We start from the raw sequence: 16,648 nt of genomic DNA, 5'->3' as shown, positions 1-16,648 counted from the left end.
CTACGGTTTACAACTGCACATGGGGACAAAGATCGTACTTTTTGGAGAAATGTCCTCTGGTCTGATGAAACAGAAATATAACTGTTTGGCCATAATGACCATCGTTATGTTTGGAGGAAAAAGGGGGAGGCTTGCATGCCGAGGAACACCATCCCAACCGTGAAGCACGGGGGTGGCAGCATCATGTTGTGGGGGTGCTTTGCTGCAGGAGGGACTGGTGCACTTCACAAAATAGATTGCATCATGAGGAAGGAAAATTATGTGGATATATTGAAGCAACATCTCAAGCCATCAGTCAGGAAGTTAAAGTTATTCATTGATCTGGCCAAGGCTTTCGACTCTGTCAATCACCACATCCTCATCGGCAGACTCGACAGCCTTGGTTTCTCAAATGATTGCCTCGCCTGGTTCACCAACTACTTCTCTGATAGAGTTCAGTGTGTCAAATCGGAGGGTCTGCTTTCCGGACCTCTGGCAGTCTCTATGGGGGTGCCACAGGGTTCAATTCTTGGACCGACTCTCTTCTCTGTATACATCAATGATGTCGCTCTTGCTGCTGGTGATTCTCTGATCCACCTCTACGCAGACGACACCATTCTGTATACTTCCGGCCCTTCTTTGGACACTGTGCTTCAATGCCATACAACTCTCCTTCCGTGGCCTCAATTGCTCTTAAATACAAGTAAAACTAAATGCATGCTCTTCAACCGATCGCTACCTGCACCTACCCGCCTGTCCAACATCACTACTCTGGACGGCTCTGACTTAGAATACGTGGACAACTACAAATACTTAGGTGTCTGGTTAGACTGTAAACTCTCCTTCCAGACCCATATCAAACATCTCCAATCCAAAGTTAAATCTAGAATTGGCTTCCTATTTCGCAACAAAGCATCTTTCACTCATGCTGCCAAACATACCCTTGTAAAACTGACCATCCTACCAATCCTTGACTTTGGCGATGTCATTTACAAAATAGCCTCCAATACCCTACTCAACAAATTGGATGCAGTCTATCACAGTGCAATCCGTTTTGTCACCAAAGCCCGATATACTACCCACCATTGCGACCTGTACGCTCTCGTTGGCTGGCCCTCGCTTCATACTCGTCGCCAAACCCACTGGCTCCATGTCATCTACAAGACCCTGCTAGGTAAAGTCCCCCCTTATCTCAGCTCGCTGGTCACCATAGCATCTCCCACCTGTAGCACACGCTCCAGCAGGTATATCTCTCTAGTCACCCCCAAAACCAATTCTTTCTTTGGCCGCCTCTCCTTCCAGTTCTCTGCTGCCAATGACTGGAACGAACGACAAAAATCTCTGAAACTGGAAACACTTATCTCCCTCACTAGCTTTAAGCACCAACTGTCAGAGCAGCTCACAGATTACTGCACCTGTACATAGCCCACCTATAATTTAGCCCAAACAACTACCTCTTTCCCAACTGTATTTAATTTTAATATATTTATTTATTTTTGCTCCTTTGCAACCCATTATTTTTATTTCTACTTTGCACATTCTTCCATTGCAAAACTACCATTCCAGTGTTTTACTTGCTATATTGTATTTACTTTGCCACCATGGCCTTTTTTGCCTTTACCTCCCTTCTCACCTCATTTGCTCACATTGTATATAGACTTGTTTATACTGTATTATTGACTGTATGTTTGTTTTACTCCATGTGTAACTATGTGTCGTTGTATCTGTCGAACTGCTTTGCTTTATCTTGGCCAGGTCGCAATTGTAAATGAGAACTTGTTCTCAACTTGCCTACCTGGTTAAATAAAGGTAAAATAAATAAATAAAAAAGCTTGGTCGCAAATGGGTCTTCCAAATGGAAAATGACTCCAAGCATACTTCCAAAGTTGTGGCAAAATGGCTTAAGGACAACAAAGTCAAGGTATTGGAGTGGCCATCACAAAGCCCTGTGCGAGCGTGTGTGAGCAAGGAGGCCTACAAACCTGACTCAGTTTCATCAACTCTGTCAGGAGGAATGGGCCAAAATTCACACAACTTATTGTGGGAAGCTTGTGGAAGGCTACACGAAACGTTTGACCCAAGTTAAACAATTTAAAGGCAATGCTACCAAATACTAATTGAGTGTATGTCAACTTCTGACCCACTGGAAATTTGATGAAAGAAATAAAAGCTATAATAAATCAATCATTCTCTCAACTATTATTCTAACATTTCACATTCTTAAAATAAAGTTGTGATCCTAACTGACCTAAGACAGGGAATTTTTACTGGGATTAAATGTCAGGAATTGTGAAAAACTGAGTTTAAATGTGTTTGGCTAAGGTGTATGTAAACTTCCGACTTCAACTGCAAATCTCTATTTCTTTAGTGCAATGAAACCATGCATAAATGTGCACCTATGGAATACGCTGTTTTCTGGTCATATCATAGGTTTTGATAGAGAGATGTTTTATGTTTGACTGCTGCCAGTAACTGTGTGTGTATGTGTGTTATGGTGTACCATCATATGCTATAGTTTGAACTAGTGATGCACGGATAATACATTTTTGGTCGATACCGATATTTACAATTTTACTGGCCTTTTAAGCTTCTTGTATAGTTAAATAGTTAACACACACACATGGATGCAGTGATCTAAGGCACTGCATCTCAGTGCAAGAGGCGTCACTACAGTCCCTGGTTTGAACCCAGGCTGTATCACACCCGGCCGTGATTGGGAGTCCCCATAGTGTGGCGCACAATTTGCCCAGTGTCGTCCGGGCCATCATTGTAAATAAGAATTTGTTCTTAACTGTCTTGCCTAGTTAAATAAAGGTTACACACCACACTGACCAAAAAGTTATTTTGTTGGCATTTACGTATGTCCCCATTATCAGTAAAACATCATCAAAACCTATTTCTTTCACTTACTTGCTTTGCTGTTTTGTTGTTCATTTGTTCAGTCGTTTCATTCTCAACCAGGATTTCTATGAAACGCCGTTTGGGTCTTTGTGTATCAAAAAAGATACACAACATCTGTTTCAGTAGCAGCTAACTATATAGCTAGGTGTCATCATCTAAAGTAAACCTAATTTATAAGACAGTTCTTATTTGATTAATGGTGGTCGGACCCATCTATGTGAACCTAGCCACAATAAGGATTAGCCACAATAGTGGAGTTTGTGGTTTGCCTTCAAAATAAAAGTATGGCATAATTATACTATTTGTATCCATTTGCATCACTGTCAATGACAGACTTTTATTTTGAAGGCAAACAGCAAATTCCACTATTGTGCCTAATCCTTATTGTGGCTAGCTTCACAACACATAACTCGGTGCGGTCGAGCCTCACGAGCCAGATGTAGCTAGCTGGCTGCTTATAACGTCATCTTTGGTCAACAAGGTTAAGCTGCTGACTAGCTATTTATCTTCATGAACTGAAGTTCAATTTCAATAAGCAAACAACAAGTGGCAACCTAGCTAATACTTACTCACAAGGATTCCTAAATCATTGCTAAGAATAATGAACATTACTGCAGGTTCTACTGGTCATTGTTTTCAGGCTGGTTGTATTGGTGCTAGCTAGGTACCAAGCTAAAGCTAGCTACACCAGAAGTTACAGTCAAACACATCGTGGTATTGTAAACACATCGTTCGTGGCAGGTGTTTGCAGACTTTTTTGTACAGCTTTGACAGTGCTATTGTATATTTTTTTGACACGCAAAGACCCAAACAGCATTCCATAGTATGTATGTCGTGAAGCTAATAGCAGTGATGCTATTACTGTGTAACTCCGGTAGGGCAACATCTGAAAAATAGTACACATGGTAGTGTGTACCGGTGCTTGACCAGTCGGTGAAAGCCAACATCACCCACGACAGAGAACGATTGATTGTCAAGGGCAATGAATTCCATGATCTTGGCTTAAATGGATTTCGCTTTTTGAGTTGTCTCGCTGAAATGTTGGTACTCTTTCAAATGACTGCTCAACTTGTTGACTGCTCGATTCACACAGCAGACATTGTGGGCTAGTTTAGGAATGCTGTGTTGCACATCATGTACCTACATTATATAGGTATGCACGTCAGCTTTGACATCGGTTTTGCACATTGGCCGATACCGATGTTGGCACTTTTAGCTAATATCATCCGATTCTGATATGTTCACCTATCTCATGCATCTGTAGTATGAACTTCTCAATTTGCTCTTTAAAGTGAATACTGTACATTTAGGTCCCTTAAACTCAACCCTGGACCCCTTTTCATTGTTCCCATCAGGGACTGATTTAGGGTGTCTGCAATTAATTATTAGGTAGAACGGAAAACTAGCATGCTCCAGACCTCGTAGGGTAAGTGTTGATTACCCCTGGTTTAGGTGTTCAGAGTGTAACTCTCAGGGCCTGTGTAGGCCTACCTGTGCATTTGCAGATTTAAGCCAATGTGACTTGAAATCCCATCATCAGCAGCTGCTAATGGCCTAGCAGTACAGTGTGATCAGCACAGCAGTTTATGTACACTAAAGCCCTTTGACGCTCAGCTAGATAATGCAAGCTAACAAACATTACATTGCCCTCCCAGACTCTCATCTCTGCTTCTCCTAGTGTTATGAATCTGGCTCCACACAAATTCTCACAGCCTACAGCTGTAATTAAAGGTGTCTGGGAGAAAATTGGAAAATAAACTCTCCACAATAGGCTTCTATAGCTGCAGAGGAAGAAAGAGAGGCTTGGAGCAGTTGGATATCTCTGCTCCATCAGATAATGTCGTTATCTCAGAATTACCCACCAACACAGCCTTGGTGGAACCCGTGAAGAGTTGAGAAACTCTACATTACACATCAATTGATAGTAAAGCAAATGTGGGAGTGGTGAGACTGCTTTGCATTTCAGCACAGAGAGATGAGCATGAAGTATTTGATGTTTAGGGTTTTTGGTCATATTTAACATTAGCAGAGCAAGTATAGTCAATGATATCAACACCTTAAGTAGTGTGTCTCATAAGCAGCACCTCTGAATATTATCTAAGTTGAAACACTCAGGTCAGGTTACTGTTGTGGCTTGTCCTTAGCGTCTCAGTTTTTTAATATCAACTTGTCTGTGGAGCTGGAAGCGTTGCATGCTAATTCCCTCCTGCTGAAATTATCAGTCCAGGCTCCAGGAGTAGCAGTTGATCTAACTGGTTTCCCTGAGTTGACTGTGCGTCTGTCTGGTTTACCTCTTCATGTTTGTATCATATTATTGTGTACCTAATTTCAAACGCTGACATTTGACCTTTTCCTCTATAAGGACGCACATACTTCCTATTATTTCCCAGTCATTCCTAATGAGATTTTAAATGAACTGAGTCAAGGGAACCAATATTAATGTATATCGACTGAGTCAAGTGTATGCAGTGGTGACCCATCATTCCGGGCAGGTGTTTTGAGCCCCACATTTCTATTAGAAATGTAAAATAAAAACACCTTTTGTTGTTGTTGTGGGGGGTTGCCTGTTTTGCATGTTATTTTTGCATTAATACACATATCAGTGTCACATATCAGCTTGCAAAGAATATAAAAAATAATTGAGTTAATAAAGCCGCATACAAACATGGTCTTTTCTTTCTTGAGTAAGGCAGCTCCAAAATGCAGGTGCTTCAGTTGTTCTCTAGTTGCTTTATGATTGGGTAATGTTCTCTAGTTGTGCCGTGATTGGCTGTGTTCTATTACTCTACGTCACCGTCAAATCTAAGGGTAGTCCTCGAAAATTCAATCCCCTTGGGTGCTGCCATAGAGTTACATTAGAAGTGCCCATCCAAGAAGGCTCAAGGTCATTGGCAACAGATCAAATGACGTCAAATCATGTTATAAGTACAATAGCGTTGAATGGACTGATCATGTCAACACCATACTTTCAAAATCTTAGCTAGCAGTTATCATCATGAATCAAGTTGACAATCTACTGGCAAATGCTTTTTAATCTTTGTCATTATGAAAATAAATAATAAAGAGAAATTATAGGTAAAACGTATCGGTGCTCATTGGCCAGTGGACAAGTTGGAAATCGCAAATTCAACAATGAATGGTTTGGAAGGAATTAGTGGCTAAGTGCAAACATGGCAAAGCAATCACTAGCCTGCTATTCAGTAGTGTGGCTGTGTGGTCCCAAGTAGGGTTTAAGGGTCTCTTTTCCAAGCTTAAAATGATAAACATTCAACATTGGCCATGCTGTCAATCCAGCATGATTTCTGCTGCGCTCAAAAAACTGTTAACTGGGAAATCTGACTTCGGTGAGTTCAAGACAACTGGGAACTCGGGGAGGGGGGGGTAATCCTACTCTGAATTTTAAGTCTGGAACTCGGGCTTCTTTCTAGAGCTACGACCTGAAGATCACTGACGTCATGATTTGACCTTGTTTTTTTCTGAGATCCCAGTTGTCTTGAAAGTGCCATAAATCCAGAGAATGGCAGACTTGGATGACAGTTTGATGACAAAATTTGCCCTCGAAGGTCCGCCGCGCCACCTTCCTGTTCAAATGAGCACAACGCAGCAAGGTGAGTGCAAAAATGTCTTGTATGCAGCTGCATAAATTATGTAATATGCCAGGGAGATATGTAAGAAAGTAATACTAACTTAACTGTATGTTAAGTACCCTGTGTATATAGCCTTATTTATCATAAAAATGCATTGTTGGTTAAGGGCTTGTAAATAAGCATTTCACTGTAAGGTGTAATGTAATTTCACTGTAAGGCCTAGAACCTGTTTTAGAGAAATGTAATCATCAACTATTGTAAGAACTTTCATTGTCTGCTTATATGCCCCCTTTATTTATTCTACAGTTCTGACTTAGTGTACAGAGAGAACATTGTAAGAACGCTGTTATGTGATAAGCAAAAAAAAGTATAGTCAGGCCTCCTGAGGGGTGCAGTGGTCTAAGGCACTGCATCGCAGTGCTAGCTGTGCCACTAGAGATCCTGGTTCAAGTCCAGGCTCTGTCGCAGCCGGGAGACCCATGGGGCGGCCACAATTGGCCCAGCATCATCCGGGTTAGGGGAGGGTTTGGCTGGCAGGGATGTTCGTGTCCCATCGCGCGCTAACGACTCCTGTGGCGGTGTACAGTGTTTCCTCTGACACATTGGTGTGGCTGGCTTCTGGGTTAAGCAAGCAAAGGGTCAAGAAGCAGTGTGGCTTGGCTGGGTTGTGGCACGGCTCTCGACCTTTGCCCCTCCTGAGTCCGTACGGCGTTGCAGCGATGGGACAAGACTGTAACTACCAATTGGATACCACAAAATTGGGGAGAAAAGGGGGTATACAAAAAATAAATTTAGTCAATGATATCACCACCACCTGTAGTGTGTCTCATAAGCAGTACATCTGAATATTTACTAAGATGAAACACTCAGATCAGGTCACTGTTGGTGCTTGTCCTTTTTTAATATCATAACTTGTCTGTGGCACTGAAAATGTTGCATGCTAATTCCCTCCTGCTGAAATGCAGTCCAGGCTCTAGGGGTAGCAGTGGATCTAATTGGTTTCCCTGAGCTGACTGTGCATCTGTCTGGTTTACCTCTTCATGTTTGTATCATATTATTGTGTACCTCGTTTCTTTGGCCTTTTCCTCTATAAGGACACACACACTTCGTATTATTTCCCAGTCATTCTGAATGAGATTTTAAATTAACTGAGTCAACGGAACAAGTATTAATGTATATCAACTGGATTGCGTGTATGCCTGTTTTTTGGTCCTTTACTACAGCTCTGTACTGGATATGCAGATATTGCATTGGAGCTGCTTTACATTTGCACATGTCTCTTCCAGTGTGTGTGTGTGCCCATGCGTGTTCTCCCTGGTCCCTGTGCCTGTGTGTAGGTGTAGAGGGAGCAGTGAAGGGGCTGATTTGTGCACTGTGGTCTGTCTACGAGGGGAGAGGGTTGTGTGTGTGTGTGTGTGTGTTTAGACTTGATTGACAGCTCTTTCTTAATCCCTTTCATCTCCAGCCAGGACTGACAGGTCCCACTACTGTATTTCACCACATACACAATCAAAGACTCCACAGGTGGCCTGAGAGGTGGTGTGTGTTCAGGCTTGGGCCAAAACAAGGAAATAGAGTGTTATAGGCGAATAGTAGAGCACCATATGTGAATAAAGGAGGATGTCATTGGCCAGAAGTAGTACATTTTATGGAGAATGGGGGTTCATTTGAGACCGCACTGTACAGTAAGCCCAGTGAGGAAGCTCAGTGTCCCAAACCACCTGTTGAAGAAGGAGAGGAAGCCAGGCTAAGTGTCACAATGGCTGATGGTATAAGGGCAGAAGGCGAGACCCAGATGTAGACACAGGAGGCAGATGGTTAGAGTCTTTGTAGTTTAGTTATAATCCAAAAAGAGTAGACAAGAGAATGGTCGTGGACAGGCAAAAGGTCAAAACCAGTACTGAGTACAAGAGGTAAAGAGTGACAGACAGGCTTGTCGTCAGGGCAGGCAGAAGGGTCAGGCAGGCGGGTACTGAGTCCAGAAAAAACAGGCAAGAGTCAAAACTGGGAAGACTAGAAAAAAAGAATAGAAAACAGGAGCACGGGAAAACACTCTGGTTGACTTGAAAACATACAAGACGAACTGGCACAGAGAGACAGAAAACACAGGGATAAATACACTGGGGAAAATAAGTGACACCTGGAGAAGGTGAGGCAATCATAAGAACAGGTGAAACAGATGGAGGGTGTTTGGAAATCCTGTCCTAATATAAATCAGACTGGAAGACCTGGATGTGCCTCACACAGCTGGAGACGCTAAGTTGTAATGAGTTCAGAAGGTGACAACTCTGTGGGAGACAATGGGATGGAGAGATGGGTCTATGGTTGATATGGACACATGTTGATCTGCTGTTGTAGCTAGGGCCATGAGTTTTTACCAGACCATGTCACCTGACCATGGAAGCCTAAATACACAGGCATAAGGAAGAATACACACTTGAATACACACTTTCAAATATTTTAAATTAAAGACAAGAACCTTCTGTTCACTGGCCATGCGGTTACAGTGCATTCGGAATGTATTCAGACCCCTTGACTTTTTCTACATTTTGTTACATTTTTGCCTTATACTAAAATGTATTAAATAAAAAATGTTCCTTATCAATATACACACAATACCCCCTAATGACAAAGCGAAAACAGGTTTTTAAATACCTTATTTACCTTATTTACAGAAGTATTCAGACCCTCGAAATTGAGCTCAGGTGCATCCTGTTTCCATTGATCATCCTTGAGATGTTCAACTTGATAGGAGTCCACCGGTGGTAAATTCAAATGATTGGACATGATTTGCAAAGGCACACACCTGTCTATATAAGGTCCCACAGTTGACAGTGCATGTCAGAGCAAAACCAAGCCATGAGGTTGAAGGAATTGTCCGTAGAGCACAGAGACAGGATTGTGTCGAGGCACAGATCTGGGGAAGGGTACCAACAATTTTTTGCAGCATTGATGGTCCCCAAGAACACACTGGCCTCCATCATTCTTAAATGGAAAGAACATTTAAATGGAAGAACTGAGCAATCGGGGGAGAAGGGTCTTGGTAAGGAAGGTGACCAAGAACCTGATGGTCGCTCCAGAGTTCCACTGTGGAGATGGGAGAACGTTCCAGAAGGACAACGACCCTAAGCACACAGCCAAGACAACACAGGAGTGGCTTCAGGACAAGTCTCTGAATGTCCTTGAGTGGCCCAGCTTGAACCCTGTTGCTTGAACCCAGCTTGAACTGTGCAGCGATGCTCCCCATCCAACCTGACAGAGCTTGAGAAGATCTGCAGAGAAGAATGGGAGAAACTCTCCAAATATAGGTGTGCCAAGGTTGTAGCGTGTTGTAGAATTACAACATTATGTTAATCACATTACTCTTATATTAGAATGTATTCCTATATTAGTACATTCACAGTCTGTTTTTCTGAGGGGAGCCTCTGAGGTTTAACGCTGAAAGTAGTTTTATGGTGGCTTGGTGATAAGCTGAAGACTGCATTCCATTCTATGATTAGTGTCTGTGTGCCTGTCTGCCAGTGCCAGGCAGACCCTCCCTCCAGTTTATTTCTCCCACATGGCAGATGAATAAGGGACTCCATTATTCTGAGGGAAGGGCCTCGTATCCTATGTTACATTAGTATTTCTGTATAAACAAGCAGTAAATTAACTAGAAACAGAATATTTGGTGTAATTTAAATCTTGATGTCTGTTGAATGAGAGGACAATGTACCTTTTTTGTATAATTTCTACATATTTCTACATATGTTGTAACCTAACCCTGTTTATTTGGGCTTTAACTTTACAACATTGGGTGAACGTTAACGCTCCATTACTGCAGTAATTATTAATAAAGTTTGCTAGTTTTGAAGAAATCTAAAAGTCTCTCCTTTGATTAGAATAATTACCACGACAAGCGTCATACACAAGAAGACTCGAGGCTGTTATCGCTGCCAAAGGTGCTTCAACAAAGTACTGAGTAAAGGGTCTGAATACTTATGTAAATGTGATATTTTTTGATGTTTTAATGAATTTGTTAACACTTCTAAAAACCTGTTTTTGATTTGTCATTATGTGGTATTGTGTGGATTGAAGTAAGAAAAAAATGTCATTCATTTTCGAATAAGGCTATAACGTAACAAAATGTGGAAAAAGTCAAGGGGTCTGAATACTTTCCAAATGCACTCTATGTGAATGTACTGTAGTACACAAGCTGCGTTCCAATGCCCTTTCAGTCTATGGTTTAGTAGCTGTACTGTAATGCCAGTGTTTAGTAACACTGTCTTCTATCCTGCCTCTCCTCTCCAGGGAACTTCTGGTAACTCTGGCTCTGGGCCAGGTCCTGTCTCTGCTCGTCTGTGGCATCGGGCTGACCAGCAAGTACCTGGCTCATGAATACCACGCCAACACGCCCGTGTTCCAGAGCTTTCTCAACTACATCCTGCTGTTCCTAGTCTACACCACCACGCTCGCCGTCAGGCAAGGTATGACACTGGACACGCATGCAGGCACACACAGACACAATATTTTATTATGTTCCCCAATTCTTCCTGGGGTCCAAACAGGAAACAAAACACAAATAATAATATACATAACACTACATAATATAATGCAAAATACAATACAAAATATTAAAAAATGTCTGTCTCTTCACAGTACCCAGCAAGGTGTTCTTTTATCAGTTTTTTAAAACTGGTTTTAATGCTAGCTTGAGTTACCTGGGCTCGCAGAGTTTCATATAGTCATGGCTCTATTTAATACTGTGCGTTTCCAAGCCTCTGTGCTGGACCTGGGGACTGTGACGGGACCTCTGGCTACAAGTCTTGTGTGGTACCGATGAGTGTCTGAACTTGAATAGACAGTTTGATACCTTTAACCCATCAACACCTCGGACAAAGACCAGTCAGTCTCTCCTCAACTTTGAGCCAGTAGAAATTGACACGCATACCACTGACATTTGCCCTCCATGTAAATCTAAGTGCAATACGTGCTGCTCTGTTCTGGTCAAACTATAATCTTCCTACAGTTGAAGTCGGAAGTTTACTTACACCTTACGCCAAATACATTTGAACTCAGTTTTTCACAATTCCTGACATTTAATCCACACAAAAATCCCCTGTTTTAGGTCAGTTAGGATCACCACTTTATTTTAAGAATGTGAAATGTCAGAATAATAGTAGAGAGTGATTTATTTCAGCTTTTATTTCTTTCATCACATTCCCAGTGGGTCAGAAGTACATACACTCAATTAGTATTTGGTAGCATTGCCTTTAAATTGTTTAACTTGGGTCAAACGTTTCAGGTAGCCTTCCACAAGCTTCCCACAATAAGTTTGGTGAATTTTGGCCCATTCCTCCTGACAGAGCTAGTGTAACTGAGTCAGGTTTGCAGGCCTCCTTGCTCACACACGCTTTTTCAGTTCTGCCCACACATTTTCTATAGGATTGAGGTCAGGGCTTTGTGATGGCCACTCCACACCTTGACTTTGTTGTCCTTAAGCCATTTTGCCACAACTTTGGAAGTATGCTTGGGGTCATTTTCCATTTGGAAGACCCATTTGCGACCAAGCTTTAACTTCCTGACTCGTGTCTTGAGATGTTGCTTCAATATATCCACATAGTTTTCCTCCCTCATGATGCCATCTATTTTGTGAAGTGCACCAGTCCCTCCTGCAGCAAGCACCCCCACAACATGATGCTGCCACCCCCGTGCTTCACGGTTGGGATGGTGTTCATCGGCATGCAAGCCTCCCCCTTTTTCCTCCAAACATAAAGATGGTCATTATGGCCAAACAGTTCTATTTTTGTTTCATCAGACCAGAGGACATTTCTCCAAAAAGTACAATATTGTCCCCATGTGCAGTTGCAAACCATAGTCTGGCTTTTTAATGGCTGTTTTGGAGAAGTGGCTTCTTCCTTGCTGAGTGGCCTTTCAGGTTATGTCGTTATAGGACTCGTTTTACTGTGGATATAGATACTTTTGTACCTGTTTCCTCCAGCATCTTCACAAGGTCCTTTGCTGCTGTTCTGGGATTGATTTGCACTTTTCGCACCAAATTACATTCATCTCTAGGAGACAGAACACGCCTCCTTCCTGAGCAGAATGACGGCTGTGTGGTCCCATGGTGTTTATACTTGTGTACTATTGTTTGTACAGATGAACGTGGTACCTTCAGGCGTTTGGAAATTGCTCCCAAGGATGAACCAGACTTGTGGAGGTCTACAATTTTATTCTCTGATTTCTTGGCTGATTTCTTTTGATTTTCCCGTGATGTCAAGCACAGAGGCACTGAGTTTTAAGGTCGGCCTTGAAATACACCCACAGGTACATCTCCAATAGACTCAAATTTTGTCTATTAGCCTATCAGAAGCTTCTAAGCCATGACATTTTCCAAGCTGTTAAAAGGCACAGTCAACTTAGTGTATGTAAACTTCTGACCCACTACAATTGTGATACAGTGAAATAATCTGTCTGTAAACAATTGTTGGAAAAATTACTTGTCATGCACAAAGTAGATGTCCTAATCGACTTGCCAAAACTACAGTTTGTTAAGAAGAAATGTATGGAATGGTTGAAAAGTGACTTTTAATGACTCCAACCTAAGTGAATGTAAACTTCCGACTTCAACTGTGTGTCCTTCTTTACCATACATGACCACACAACTGGGCAGTAGTCCAGGTGTGACAAAAGGGCCTGTAGGACCTGTCTGGTTCATTTACAGTGCCTTCTGAAAGTATTCACACGCCTGGACTTTGTTGCAGCCTGAATTTAAAATGGATTAAATGTTGTGTTTTGTCACTGGCCTGCACACAATACGCTGTATTGTTAAAGTGGAATTATGTTTTTCGAAATTTGTACAAATTAATAAAAAATGAAAAGCTGTGAAGCTGTGAATCACTCTGTATGCAATAATACTGTTTAACATGATTTTTCAATGACTACCTCATCTCTGTACCCCACACATACAATTAGCTGAAATGTCCCTCAGTCAAGCATTGTATTTCAAACAATTACAAAGACCAGGAGGTTTTCCAATGCCTAGCAAAGAAGGACACCGATTGGTAGATGGGAATATAAAAAAAGCAGACATTGAATATTCCTTTGAGCATGGTGAAGTAAGTTATTAGTTCCAGTTTGCATGGTGTATCAATGCACCCAGTCACTACAAAGATACAGGCGTAACCTTCTCAGGGATTTCACCATGAAGCCAATGGTGACTTTAAAACAATTACAGAGTTTATTAACTGTGATAGCGGAAAACTGAATAGATCAACAGCATTGTAGGTAGTTACTCCACAAAACTAACCAAATGTGATTAAAAAAAATGCTTTTTTTTAGTTGAAATTAAACTGAAATTTTTTTTCTGTTTGGGAATATTTTTTTCATCTGTACAGGATTGCTTTCTCAGTTTTCTCCTATCACAGCCATTAAAGTCATTATTTTACTCCTGAACTTATTTAGGCTTGCCATAACAAAGGGGTTGAATACTTATTGACTCGAAACATTTCAGTTCTACATTTTTATGTAATTTGTCAAAACATAATTCCACTTTGACATTATGGGGTATTTATTGTGTAGGCCAGTGACAAAATCTTGGCTGTAACACAACAAAATGTGGAAAAATTCAAGGGTGGCGAATACTTTCTGAAGGCTGTTTATTGTAAAAACCCTGTCCTCTCAGTGCATCTAATCAAACTAGATTACATTATATATTTGCTATGCTTAATGGGATACGAGCTGGAGATGAATTAGACAGGAAAGGACTTGTATAAACTGGAGACAGTTTGCAGCTGGGGTTTGTGTTATCTGACTTTCATCATCGCTATGCAAACATAGCTGATTTCCGTGATAATTTTACTGTTTTAACAAGTTTTGTTGAGCTAATAAAATGAAAACATTACTTCGAACTACTTTTGGGTACCTTGTTGACAATTACAACATGAAATCCATGTCTTTAAATGTTACGGTTTGTAAATTTGACGGATCAGTGCAGTGTTCCAAGCATTTCGCTACACCCGCAATAACATCTGCTAAATATGTGTATGTGACCAATACATTTGATTTGAAATGGCAAAGAAAATGTGTAATCTGCTTGACACTTTAAAGTTACTTATCTTACAGAACACAAAGTCAGCTCATTTCCACTCCAATCCGTTTGATTCATACGCTGGCTTGTCTGGCTGTCATGTTTTCATTTTAACCTGCCCAGTCTCTTATCTACACTGAAATAATATCATTTCAGTAGTCCTCTGTTATGATATATTTTTTCAATCTCACATAACACATTAATACACCCTTGTGGTTGAATATATAGTAAACCCTTGTGGTTGAATATACATGTATCTAGTAGGTCCTAGGACACAACAATGAATAATGTGGAGCAAATAAATACAATCAAAGGATAATTTACAATAATGAACACCTTGTGAAACAGCTGTGAAAACCAACCTGGCAATATTTAAGATTTTAATACATACGGTGTGTCATTTCATTTATTTTCATAGATTTTTTTCTACACTCACATGGCAATCAGACTAAAATACTGAATTCTGGTGTGTGGAATATAGAGCATGTGGTGGTTGTGTGGGTGGGAGGTTCTGCCTGTCACTTGTTCTCAACAGGCAGCCAGTCTCAGACGGGGCATTTGAAGAGGGAGACCTCAGTGTTTATATGTGTATGTCACATTATGTGCCCAGTATGATAGAGCATAAACTGGTAATGGAGGACATCAGGTGGATCCATGTCTGGGTGTTGGGCAGAACCCCTAGGTCCTGGAGAACAGGTAATGGAGGACATTAGGTGGATCCATGTCTGGGTGTTGGGCAGAACCCCTAGGTCCTGGAGAACAGCAGCAGAGTTAAAGGGAACAGGGTAGAAGACAGACGTAAACAAGCAAACACAGGTTTACGGTGAAGAATTGATTTGATTAGTGCAGTGTTATAAATGGGAGATATGTACTTTTCAACACTTAAGGAAGGTATAGCCTACCTCAAGCTTGTCCGCATCCGACCAAGAAGACCAGAGAATCAGACTGATCCAAACTCACTGCTTCTGGTGGATGGGATACCTCCTGGGGGGCTCAGACAGTTGATGGTCCTAAAGTAACTTGGAGAGGTAAATTGAGGAGGTACATTTTTATAAGCTCAGCATAACTATCATTTCTTGCCTTCTCATATGGCAACCAAAGCTTAACTAACTTTATCTAACTAACTTAACTAGCTTTATCTATTGGGCGTCACTGAAGTGTAGGGGGGTCATAAAATATATCAGTGTTAGGAAAACTAAAACTAGCTTCAGGTTATTTTGTGTGCAAATGGAAATAGTTATGATATTTTTTATATTCACTTTAACAGATGGTGACCTCAGCTAGGGGCGAAAGAGCATACGAGGTTTCCCAGGTCTTGCCTTCCTTTTGTCCTTCTTCCAAACCAAGTAATTCACCCGGATGTCGTAGCACTTAGTCCCCTTCTTGATTCTGCTCCGGTTGTTCTCCTTCGGATTCTCCTGCGCCTTGTCGATGTTGTCTCAACTTGATTGATAACAGGAATAAATGCAATTATAATTCATATTACAAATACATTTCTTACATATCTCGTGGAGGTCCAGAAAATAAATTAACAGCAGACAATCATTTTTACCTGGTCAAAAACCTCCACATCCTTCTCAGTCCGTGCCTGAAGGTAGTACTCGAAGGCATTCTGATCTGGTTCGACAACTTCCACCACATCAGGTGGGGTTTCAGTGATCTGAAAGTACGTTATGCCAAAAATAGCAATAGACAAACAACAACACTAAGTCGATCACACATTTGAAAGACTACAGTATATACAATAATTGTATATACAATGGCATTGTTTACCTCAGTCAACAGCTGTGGCTCCTGTTCGTACTCGGTGAAGACCTGCTGTTGTGTGCAAAGAGAATTACCTTCAGGTTGTTCTCCCACCCTTCCTGGTACCAATCAAAGGACTTGCCCATGGCAATCTTGAGGGTCTGGTTGGTCCATTCACCAAACCTGGAGGAGAGGGTAGGAAAGCGATATCTATTGACAATGTAAGATATTCAAATGTCTGATTATGTACCATGGAAAAATAAATAAATAAAATTAATTAAACAAACCATTGGTGACAGAATATAACCTAATAACATCCATATCTTGTTCTAGCGTTCATGACCTCGTTCACTCATGTCCTCAGGAG

General features: G+C 41.3%; 1 protein-coding gene across 1 annotated transcript in view; it reads left to right on the top strand.

Annotated features, from left to right (window-relative positions):
* The window catches only part of LOC112250150 (solute carrier family 35 member F1-like), a 132,611-nt gene that overhangs the window by 45,695 nt on the left and 70,268 nt on the right, over positions 1–16,648 (top strand). The window contains exon 2 of the mRNA XM_024420049.2: positions 10,758–10,933. Coding sequence (XP_024275817.1) covers positions 10,758–10,933 — 176 coding nt within the window. The remainder of the gene's footprint in view (positions 1–10,757; positions 10,934–16,648) is intronic.

Source organism: Oncorhynchus tshawytscha, linkage group LG05, assembly GCF_018296145.1.
Source record: "Oncorhynchus tshawytscha isolate Ot180627B linkage group LG05, Otsh_v2.0, whole genome shotgun sequence".
NCBI lineage: Eukaryota > Metazoa > Chordata > Actinopteri > Salmoniformes > Salmonidae > Oncorhynchus > Oncorhynchus tshawytscha.
This window is presented reverse-complemented; position numbering and strand designations above follow the sequence as displayed.